General features: G+C 34.0%; 1 protein-coding gene across 1 annotated transcript in view; it reads right to left on the reverse strand.

Moving 5' to 3' along the window:
- Positions 1–9,372, reverse strand: part of LOC104529100 (SPARC (osteonectin), cwcv and kazal like domains proteoglycan 2) — a 78,534-nt gene extending 69,162 nt beyond the window's left edge. The window contains exon 1 of the mRNA XM_010173303.1: positions 9,244–9,372. Within this exon, the coding sequence (XP_010171605.1) occupies positions 9,244–9,369 (126 nt within the window). The 5' untranslated portion in view covers positions 9,370–9,372. The remainder of the gene's footprint in view (positions 1–9,243) is intronic.
- Positions 9,373–12,608: the final 3,236 nt, after the last annotated feature.

The following is a 12,608-nucleotide window of genomic DNA, read 5'->3' on the forward strand; positions in this document are numbered from 1 at the left end:
TATAAAGTCATATGTGAGCTAAAATAGCATCTAAAGGGCGTACTCATTAGTCTTCAATTACAGGAAAAATAACAAAAGTAATAAAAGTAATGTGCAAAGCCTAGCTAGTACATGCTGGGCTACCCGTTCAAGTTTCTGAGACTTTTAAACTGTACTATATCAGTTGGGCAAAAAAAAGGAGAATATAAAGAAAGAAATTCTGTACAGTTACTTACATTTAGGTGAAATCTTCATCAGTGCACTACAGAATTATTGTATGGATCAGAAGTTAGACACACTTAGGCACTCTCGGTTTTCTTACCATCATATTGCCTCTACAGCTCTCTAGTCTGTTTTTTCACCCACCTAAAAAAATTATGCTAAAAATTTGAACTCAAAGTACTAGATTTGATTTATTAAACAGTCCATAATAGAAGGCTGCATGTGCTATCAGTGAAATAAATGTTTATGAAATTCCACATTCATAACGGTTTTTACCCTGTCAGGGAAGAAACATGCTGTTGTGCAAGTGAGAGTTAATATTCCAAAGCATGGCTGTTCTTCCCTAGATTACATATCTTGAACTTGGAGATATATCTTGCGCAGAGACACACAGAACTGTGACTAAATCTTTCTACTTTTTGCTATTAGTACTTGATTCCTAAAACGTACAAAAGATTTCCCTGTTCCGTGTCAAGCATATATGGATTAAAATCATGACAACACAAAGCCAAGTCTTTATATGTCATGTTCTGAATGAAGAGCTAGAGTGGCAAATTTTGCTACACAAACTCTTATTTTTCTCTTCCAGTAAGTCCATGGTGACCTGCGATGTTACTTTTTTTTTCCTGAAACCTTGATATGATGCAGAGGACCTATCTCTGATACTTAGTTATATTTTTCAGATCCCTGTCCCTCTCTCTCCGTTCTCATCCATGTCCAGACCTGTTCTTTCAGGACTTAAGTTATTTTACTTTCATGCTCTTTATCTTGTTTACTTAAGATCTCACCAAAGAGTATATCTGTTTGTTCAGAAATGGTTTCACTTTGATCTCAAGAAAAACGTAGGCAAAAAAAGGAAGTAGAGCAAGCAGCAATATCTTAAATTGTGGAAGAAAGATCTATTATCATTGGCTTCTAGAAAATTTAGCAGAAAGCAGACACCTTAAAAGTCATTGGACATATAAATTAACAGGTTGGACAGCTCTTTTCTTGCTAGAAATGAGTGAAGTTGGGATAGATCACAACCACTTTCCTGAAGGAAACTGAAGACAGAAAGAAGGCAGGTTTCTCAAAGGAGACTATATTCTCTGGAGAACCTTAAGGATTTTGTTTGAGATCTGGCTAGAACATTTTGAACATTTCTGAATATCAGCTATTCATTCCTTCAAGTTTTCTTCTTTTCCCCTGCCAAGAGGGAAGGTGGCAGGTATATATTACTGCTTCAAAGAGTCCTGAAGTTAAGAGGAACTTCACAGCAATACATAGTGTTGTGAAATTCACACAACCCAGAAACTTCTGGATGTGTGTTTCCATTTGCGGCTTTGGACATGATTTTGGGAGGGAAGTGCATGTGGGTACCAGACACCTGATTAGAAAACCTGAATCCCAGACAGTTTTCTGTGGTTCAGCTGATGAGCTGTATTACTTCACAGCCATAAAATTAATACGTCTGAGGTGTGATAACATGAATTTGTTTAGTATCACAATGTTGAATGCCAGATGTGTCTTATTAAAGGCCATTAAATGAGATTAGTATGCATATAATGGAAGACTATACAAACACCATCCCCTTTTCAATAATAATTTTAAAATTCTAAATTACAGATGTATTCTAAGCAGAGACTCTTAAGTATATAAAAATATAGCATCCTGGCATTAAAAGATCAGAAATACAGGAAACTTGAAGGAATATTTGAACAATCCTGATATGTCTGAACTTGTTTTCAGTGAAATATCTACATAGTAATTGGTTCATGTTTACAATATTTCATTGTGAGCTTTTCAAAACTGCAAATTAAAAAAAAAAAAAGAACGAGACTTGGAAGATGATTCTTTAACGTTACAGATATTTTAATATCATTGACATCTGTCTGCTAAATTACTAGGACTGAAGCTTCTCTTTCACTGGGACAGCATAACTAGTTTATAGCACTGCTGGTCTAAATTTCTGTTATGGTGCCTGATGTTACCACTTGAAACTTCACAGTATTTCAGTTTCTTGCTAAGTGCAAGTGTGACCTATATCAACAGTGTGTAAGAATATATTCCGAGAACTTAAACATTTTGTTCTGCTTGATTACTAAATTTAATTTCAAGTTCTAAAAAAAATATTTTGAATAACGACATTTTTTTCTAATAATTTTCACTTCAACTGCAGTTCTGTAGCTCTTCAAATGCTTACTGTTCTGTTAATTGCTAAAGAAAACCAAAATGGCTAAGTAACATTAAGTACATCTTCTTTTGTGTCTGCTACATCTATGTTGTTCCAAAACCCTTCTTAAAAGGAAGAACAGAACTAATTTTGAAGAAAATTAAAGATAAAGAAAAAGGAAAAGAAATTAGAACCAATATACATTTGTTATAACTCTCCATAATGCATGGTACATGGAAAATGCTCTGTTTGAATGCAATAAAATGATCCATGGGTTCACTACTACTTGATAAGCACATATTTAAATTCCACTATGACTAAGAGGAGACAAAGGGATAGGTTCAAGGGAAAAAAACAAGGTTTCATGGTTCAGTGCACTGGGAAGTGATGTCTTGTTTAAATATACATATAAAAACAAATGGTGCACTGGAATTAAGAGAAAATAACAGGAAAAAAAAAGATAGCAAGCATTTTAGGGTTTGGGTTTTTTTGCTTTTTTATTTTAAAGTACTATTGTGTAGCTACACATTTTATCCTACAGGATAAATTTAGGAAAATGATCCCTTTTAAGGGCCTAAACTTGCTTACTTACTTCTATGGCACACTGGTGTCAGAGAGAAAGAAACTGCTTCTGAAAAAAAAGCATAATCATCCCATTTATATATCTATAGAAAAATGAGAAATGTCTTTGTTGTTACATTTTCTTCCATTTCCACACATATCTGGAGTGCTGCCTTGTGTACAAGGACAATTTACGTGGCCATGGCTCTCCCTCGCCCCTGGGACACAGGAAAGAATGTTCCAAGGAGAATGGAATGACATGGTGGGGTGGGATGTAAGCTTGTCAGAGACACAAGAACAGAAATACACCACATACCACTAAACTTCTCTCTTTCCAATAAGCGCTTACATGCATTCTCCATACCATCTCCTACATTGGCACACTCTTTGAGGTCTTAATTCAGAGAATTATTACTGTAATATTTGAATGTTTTCAGTTGGCCAAGACCAGAGTCAGTTTTTGTTTGCCATTTCCCACTTTCAATCTTGTTTTGTTTAATCCTATTCTCAGCATAGATTGTCCACCATTAACTCTCAAAATTTGTTGCCTAGGTTGACATAACCTTCTTTCATGCCCACTGTCTTTGACCACTCTCTCTCCTTTTATAAAAAGGTTCTTTTCCATTTGTTTCTAAAAAAATGCCCAAACAAAAGCCTCACAAGATCACAAAAATCCTCTTATTCCACCTAACTACCTCTTTATCCTCCACCTCACAGTCACCATGCTCACTAATGAGCTCCCGCTTGATAAATCTTTGATAATTTTCTCTTCTGATCCCTTCCATGCAACCAACACAGCTCACTGTTGTGAAACTATCACACTTATCACTATCTTCTCCACTGTTTTCTCAGGTGCCTTAATAATTCAAACAGCTACACAAACTTAAGAACATTATTTACTGTCTGTTATTGCTCCAGACCCATCTTTCTATCGGTTTCTTTTCAGAATTGTCTTCTGCTCCCCACTATCACTCCACAGACATAACTATGTCAGTGGCAGCTCCTATGGTCAGCTCCTATGCATTTCTGCCTGCATATAATGCGGATACATTCTCCTGGAAAATAATTCTTGTGAAAAAAATGATTCTGATTATTTTACCTATAATTCTAGTTACAACATTTTGAATATTATTTTCAAAATATTAACTTCTGCTGTTTAAAGCTACCATTCACAGAAAGACTGTTCTCCAGATAAGTATGGATGTCTCTAATGCAACCTAACAGTTTTAAGAAATCCAAATCTTTAACTAACTTCTCAACTTCACTTTAAGCAATTTGATTTTTCTTATTTTACTAGCTGTCCTGGTTAGAAATTTAGATTTCCATTAATAGGTTCTGAATCTGAGTTGTTTCTACATTCATTATTTTGTATCAGTATACTACTGCTGTGATATGAGAGGTATTTAATAAACACTGACACTTGTTTCACTTTACCCTGTTTGCCCTATTCTTTTATTGGTTTGTCCTTCCCGCCTAGATTGTTTTTATTCTAGAGACAACTTAATACTGTTTTAAAAAACAGTGTAAAGGCATTACATAGATGACGGCTTAAGAAAATACTTTCAAGTCCATAAAGTAGCATTTCTTAATTTTTATTGAAGTATTCAAGTTTACGTATATTTTAATGTAAATCCGATATATAATTTTATATTAAACAAACACAGTATTCTGGAAATGAAAAAAGGGAACTTACTTGTTCAATTCTTGCTAGTATAAATATGTCATCCTAGTATAAGAAATACTGAGCTGATCAGAGTTTCAAAATATGGAAAGTCCTATAAAGTAATTTTTCATCTAAGCTATCATCTCAATTCTCTACAGCTTTAGCATCTATTTATTTTGAATATAGTTGATAAAAAGAGATCAGTTATACATAATTTGGAATTTTTCGTTCATCACTCTATTTGGAAAACTGGATTTAGTAAAGTGAGTCACCCTTCTGATGCTTCTCTGCATTTTTTTGAACACAATATCCTATCAATTTGAAGGTTCTAGACAAAATTTCAGGCATTACTGGCATAACCCACTGATGGTGGAAGCCAGAAAATCAGATAATCTCATTTCCTGATTTTTTCTATTTCTAGCAATCTTTTCTGAAGTAGAAAGGAACTGTCTACAGCTCAGGCACGTGACCTGAAGACTCACAGTAAGCTAATAAATAAATTAAAAGGAATTTAACTTTTATAATAGGACAACATTTAAAATAACAGCAAAGATTAAAACGTTGATACTTATATTTTATACTTCCTCTAAACGAGCTGTCTTATACCAAGCACACTACTGAGATGCAGATTATTAAGTAGAAGTCTTAAAAACACCTGAAAAGAATAAAAGCAACAATGTTTTGGGGTTTTTTTTAAATGTTAAATATGGGATACCCTGAGAAGAAAAATCTAGGAATTTAGGTTCATGTAAAATTATCAACAAAATTTGGATACAATAAGCAACCAGTACCAAACCTCCCCCTCCACATCCAGTGTGATTTTATCCACTGGTTCTCTTTCACCCTTCTAATGAGAAAAGAAACATAATTTGGGAGTCTGAAGAAAGTACCTGAATATTAAAAAAAAAAAAAGTAAATCCACATATCTATCTATCTGCAAAGTATATCAAGAATTCATACGCCCTTTTCTGACTGTTTGCTTTTCTATACCTTTTCCATCCTAGTCTCGGAAGCTAATTTAGACCCATTATTTTTGCAAAACATGATTTTCATTGCTATTTATATCTATAGGCATGCCATCAATCACATAGGGAGGAAAAAAAAATATTTCATAAAAAAATCACTCTCAAAATGAAACTAACTTGAGCAAATTGTTGCTAACAATAAAACTGATCTAGGACTTACTGTCAACGTGATTCTGGAATAAAAATGATGGGGCAATAGGTATATTCTAAAGAGTACTTTATTCCTGTGTTTTTTTCTTGTCAGAATACTCAAAGCATTGCTTATTGATCTTCTTTAAGGTTATATTTTGTTATAGCAGGACTACTTGTCGACCACATTCAACCTAAGAGAGAAAACTTCAGTCTATTATACCACACACCAGAGCTGCAATTAAAATACGAAAAAAACACTCAACAGACAATTCATCTGATATATGACCACATGTTTTTTTTTCCTTTTTGGCCATTTTTCAGAAGGTCCAGTTATAATATAGTACAATATGGGAGAATTGTTCCAACAGAACCATCCAAAGCCTGAGCATCGTAATCTCATCCACAGTTACACCAGCTTTACTGTACGTGTGCTGGACAGCAGTGACTTGCATCCCCAAATAAAAAAGTGTCAGGAGGTGGGCTGCTGCCACAAAACACCCTGTCTGAGCTGCACTCCATGTCCTTTTTATTTCTCTATTAATCCCAGGAAAGACGAAGCCAGAAACAGGCTGCAAAAGCTGTCCTGACAGCAGTGACCACATTTTTCCTGGAGAACGGATAAGCTGCCATATAGGGGTACCCAAGCCCTACGCTACAGCACTGCTTCAGGATCGCTAGAGTTAAAATGAATAACGCATTTTCAAGTGTCAAATTTTAGAGAAATGCAGAAAGTAAAACTGGACTAATGAAGGATAAAACACATGTAGTATTATTTAAAGACTATTAACTCAAAATTGTTTGTAACACCACCCTGGTAAGGAAACAGCAGGATCTCTTTATACTGAATTTCTTCTCACATAATAATTAATGTTCACTATGATTAGTCAACATTTCAGCATGTAATATTTTTATTTCAACATTCTTGTACTGCTAATAATGAATATCTTACACCTGCTACTTTTCTTTCACACTGACTGCATGCAACTAATTGATGGTTGAGAACACAGTAAACCTAACCTGGCCTGCTAAAATGAATGGGAAAAAAACCATCCTTACTTGACTTTGGACAAACTCAATTTAGAAGTTAACCTTTCTTTTGACACTGTCTACCAATTATATCACTTTTTGTTTTTCATCCCAAAGCAAAAAACATGTATGAAATGTCTATAGTTACATAATTTAATACAAACATTTGCCTGAAAAGGGATGACATACTCCCAAAGTAGTGTCCATCCAACAGCTGCCAGTTGCCTGGCTCTGTTGTACAATACTATTACTATTTACTGACTTATTTTCAGAAAATGTATTCTACAATCTGCCACAGTCATTGACAAATGCATTCTAAATACAAGAAAATTGCTATATAAACTCCTACGGAAGCTTAATGACACAATGAAACTAAACTTTGCCTGGAGTAAAGGAACATAAATATTTGTCTTTATGTCAATTTTCAAAATGACTACTCCTGAAATAACCTTGCAAGGACCTCTATTTTGATGCAACTGCCCCATAGAATACAAATCATAACATCATTGAAAGCAAATAAAAATAAATATTTATAGGCTAATATAGATCTTCTGTGGTCATTAAGGTTTTTTTGCATTTTGCTGCAAGAAACTCAGATTTTAATCTACCATTACAAGGTGGTAGAAGACAAAAGGGAAATCCTGCAAAAGCTACATTGCTGTTGCATTATACGCACGTAAGGAACATAAAGGTTGTATAACATGTACTACTGCACTGGCTGCAGCTCTGATAATGCACTGGAATGGAAGTAGAGTCTATCTATTTAATTCACTAATTTTTCATCATTATGTTTGAGAAGCACACCCTAACCTTTAACACATGAATTGATGTAAAAATATCCGCATCTCATCATTATTTATAGACTTCTGTACACCTATTTCAGACTAGACCATGAGAGGCCATAAGGGTCACTTCTGCCTATAGGACTATTGAGAATACAGCATTCCTTAAAACTGGTTGTGATGTTTGTATTACATTAGAAGAATATATGGAGAGACTGTAATGGATAAAGTATACAGTATTTAAGAAAGTATTTTCTACATCAAATTATCTACCTTGTCTACTTAAATTGCAAAAACAGAGACTACTGTCTGTTTTATATCTATGTGCAGGCTAGGCTTGCAACTTAAAGACTGACTGAACCTTCATATAGCACAGCAAAAGAAATGCTAAATGACAGGAGATTATTATGATGAAAATAAGAATATTTTCAAATTCCTAAATTAAAACTTTAACCCATATCATCACTGGAAAGGAATTCTTCAATCCAATAGCCAGTCACTCCTGGCTCACTAATCTTTTTCTTGGAAAAATTCAGACGTAGTTTATGATTTCCAGGAAAAAAAAATAAAAAAATCAATAGAGTAAATACTAATCCTAAGTCTTTAAATCCTGGGAGATAACCTAAAAATATTTTGCTTAAAATGCTATATGGAAATTTTTTCTTTATAAGTAACTAACACAAAGCTTCTCCATCTCTGCCAATTTAATCTAGAACAATCAGCATTATTATTATTATTTCTATATTTCTCTTGAAGCACTGGATATTATCTACTATTAGAAACATTCTGTTAGTGGAAGGACATGGTGTCAAAATGACAGAATACAGTAGCTCCTCCTGCACTACTGAATTACATACAGTTTCTGACAAAAATGGGTTCATTAAGAGCACACACTTGTTTCTCCTAGAGAGGATTCAGCTGTTAATATTGGACAAACATTCTTCTAATGAAAGTTTTAGGACAGGATGCTAATCAAATTGATTTGTTTTCAGCATTACGAAGTCCTTCCACCTCAAAACTTTCACCTGAGCACTGTACTAAAGCAGTCCCATGGTTTCTGGACTTTAGTATGATCTTTTCACCAAAAAAGACTGGGTAGACTGACAGTAACATTTTAAATTACTATTCTGTCTCTAAATAAGTATAACAAGAAAAGAAAGGAGGGCTCAGGAATATAGAAGGGAGATTTGATTATAGTCTTAAAATACATAAAATTCTGTTGCAAGAAGGAAAGATATGCAACAATTATTTACATTATTACATTTTTTTTTTATCTGGGTATGTTATGTCCATAGCTAGGTGCTTGGAATGCGAAGCATCCCCTCAACGGTCAACTGAAAAATCTGACTTAACATGTTTGTCCTACCTCAAACTGGGGACACACAACACTTTCTTCCTTACTCAAAACCCTGCCTTGGTATCTGTCACAGATAGACTTACCCTGGAGCTCTGTTATATTGTGCAGCACTCTTATACTGCACTTCTTTGGGTACTACTGATTCGTGCCTGCTTAGGATTTGCTACCATTTAGCTTTTTTGTCTTACAACATACTGGAATTGCTGTAGGTTGCAGTCTATAATATGTATTTTAGTCAAAACAAATACATGTTGATTTGTGATACAGTACAGTAATTGATTTTCCATGGGCTGGAATTGACTGGAACAATGAAAGAATAATTTAGTTCTTTATTTAATTCTTACCTGAGAAGAATATGTGTGACCATCTGATCCACAAACAGGATTGGTATAAACTACTGGACACTGCTTGCAGTTTGATGAAATGGGACCACCCCTCCACTGTTTATGGCCTAAACCAGCCTCTTTCATACTGTAAGTAAACAAAAAGTATGTAATTCTGATATGCAGTAGTAAAAATATAACATATTCAGGGTATTTTAATGAGCCTTTACAAACAGTATGCCATACATCATTTCAGTCATAAAGTTTTCTTCTAAAAAAAGATCCACCACAGTCTTTGGTATACACTCGCTCACCTTTGTACATTACTCACTGTAGTGATACTTGAAACCTGTGTATTATTTCACTTTCTAAGACATCCTAGTAGAAAAAAATTATTAAGACGATACTTTAGTGACTGCTACACTTATTAACCAGTGAAAAATGTCTGACTTGTGTGGTATGTACTTTTTTGTTGTTGTTGTTATTAAATAGTATGAATGGAGCTGTTGTATTAATACTGGTGTTTAAGGAGGTAACATTTAACTATTAGAAAATTATATCATAAACACTTCTATAGAAATAGGTGGTCCTTCAGGCTACTGTTTGCCTCACTTTGACCACTGCCTTTCACAGCTTATATTTCATGAAATTCAGACTCTAGCATCCAACATAAAGTTCATAGGAAAAAAAAAAAAAAAAAGGTAACACACCAGAGCACAGAATTTATCTGCATAAGCACATACATCCATGCTTACACAAACAGATAGATATAACTAGATGGATCATTTTAACCAGAAAAAAACTAAGCTGGGTCAGATTAAAAGTCTAAAATAAGTTTTGGATGCTTCCTCAGAATACTCTCCTAGCCTTCAGTAATTTGTGGCATATGTCCATCCTCAGACAAACATGTTTTCTCTCTGTAGCTTTGAATTATTTTTTATTCGCTCATTTTTCCAATTGATTTTTGCAACTATGAAAGCATTTAGTTATTTAGATGGCTGCATCTTTCTCTTACTTCTTGTCACTTTTATAGCTCACAATTTTCTAGAAGTGCCACAGTAGCCTGAGGTTACCGATAGGACCAGAGTCCCAACTATCAACCTAAGCCAATTTCTGTTTATCTGAGAGACAGTAACTTTAAAATGCTGAATAAACAAATTTCAAAAGTTCCAGAAATCAACAGGGAGAGCCCCAGTGACATCAACAAAAAAAAAGTAACTGGAAGCAGGATTTGAGAGACACATAGGGGCTGTTGGGTGTAGATGCTTAAAACATATCAAAGAAAAGTCTAGTGGTGATTACAGGGTTTTAGCATATCTGCACGCTTGTACATGACAGCAATGAAGTTTAACAACAAGAAAAGACAGGGCAGGGAAAGCCTTTTTAGATGGAGGAAAATGGATAAGTAAAACCATAAAGGAAGGAAAAGTGCATGATGTGCCTCAGGAAGAACCCAAAAGGGGGGAACAAGCTCAGGACATGGAAATCACAGGTCTGTAGCAACCAGTGGAGAGGTATGAAGAAATTGGAAAATATTTTATATAGTCAGGTAGACTACCTTCTCTTAACTAACTTCTGCTTTGTTCGGCTTTTAAATGCAGGCTGTCCTAGGGTACTCATTTGGGGTGAAGAGAGTCAAATTTCCTGTTATACACAGAACTCACCTGAGACCGTCAGCAGATCACTCTTCTCAAAATCTTGATTTCTATATAACTAATAATAATTTTCAACAAAACATAAATATCTATGTTTCCAAACTTGGAATGGAAAGTATAATGATTATTAAATAAATTATAAATAATTGTACTTTGACGGTATCAATCCAGAGATACCTGGTTATGGAAATGCTTTGGATTGACATCTGTTCAGAAGCTTTATTACAATGATGCAGAAACCAGATTCTGTATTATCAAAGCTGCCAAAAAGCTATTTTTTTTTGATTGTCAGTCACTAAGATGACAGGCAAGTATGAAAAGTCAATTTAAACCACTTTTAATACTAGTTATGATATATATGAGCCTTTCATAAAATATATTAGCAATGTCTCTTACTTATATACTCAAACATTTCCTTTCATCATTATTTAATTGCATCAGATTTGTTCCTGTTGACTGTTTCTTTGTTACCAGGTGTTGTATTTGGTTTTTTTACAGCTAGTCAGTGAGCATACATATGAACTATTGACATAGAAATGCGATCATTGGTGTAAGTCCACAACATCAGAAAATAAGATCTGAAAGACTGGTTAACTACAGCATAAATAATTTGTTATAATTTACTTGAGATATGCAGATAAAGCGATATATTTTTACCTTTTAAAATCTTAGAGAGGAAAACAAATAGTAAAGAAATAAACTACTTCACTTTGAGAAATCATTTTCTTCTTCTCTTCATTTATTATTTTTCAATTTTATATGCAAGAAGAAAATCCAGAACACTGTAACTTGCCATTACTAAAATTCTGCCATTTAATTTTGCAATTCCACTGCAATCACGATAAATGTTCTTGCATTCGTTAGTATTTTGCCACAATAAATATCATAAAAATTTACATCACGTAAAAGTCAACCTCTTCCAATGACAAATTTTATACATCTAAATTTCCTGAAAAGGGCTTTGGGATCTTTCAAGTAATAAAATAACTATTACTGAATACACAAGCTCCGCCTTATCTGACACTGTTGACACCTAAAGGGCAAAATTAAATATATGGGTTTAATTTACCAGCAACGCTTGTGATTGCATTAATTTTCATACACCAAATTGTACATATGCTTTTAGACTGCATATGCAACTGCATGCCTAGAAACATAATTAGCCAATCTGCCCAATTACTCTAGCCTATGTACCTGTTTGCATACATAAACTTACCTTCCTGTATACACAGTGATCATGCCTGCAAATACTTTGAGAATGCTTAATATAACCCATTGAAAATTTAGCTGCAAGCAACTCTTTAGTAACATGACTTGTTTAATGATATCTATAAAATGCATAAGTGTCCAATTCACTTGGAAAAAAATGATATTTTGTAGTTAGGTTTGAGAATCTTCAAACACAGGTCTTCAAATACAGACTGACAGAAACAAATCTGAGTTACTAAAAACCTAATCTTTCAAGTAACTCTTGTAGTTCTTCTCTGATAACTACATTTGCATTTTTCAGATCTTTTATAATTATTCCAATTTAGTGACTGCTTGATTATGTTTTGCCATGGCCTTTGGGGGACACAATCATGCTGTGTCAGTCTAATATCTTCAGAAAAATCACTTGTATTGCAAAATCTAATTTGCTTTCATTAGAGTTGACTAAATTTCCTTTAAAGTTCCCTTTTCATGTGGAAGCATCCTGGAAGAAAACTATAGCTGTCAATACATTGTTGAGAT

Source organism: Antrostomus carolinensis, unplaced genomic scaffold (assembly GCF_000700745.2).
Source record: "Antrostomus carolinensis isolate BGI_N321 unplaced genomic scaffold, ASM70074v2 scaffold7920, whole genome shotgun sequence".
NCBI lineage: Eukaryota > Metazoa > Chordata > Aves > Caprimulgiformes > Caprimulgidae > Antrostomus > Antrostomus carolinensis.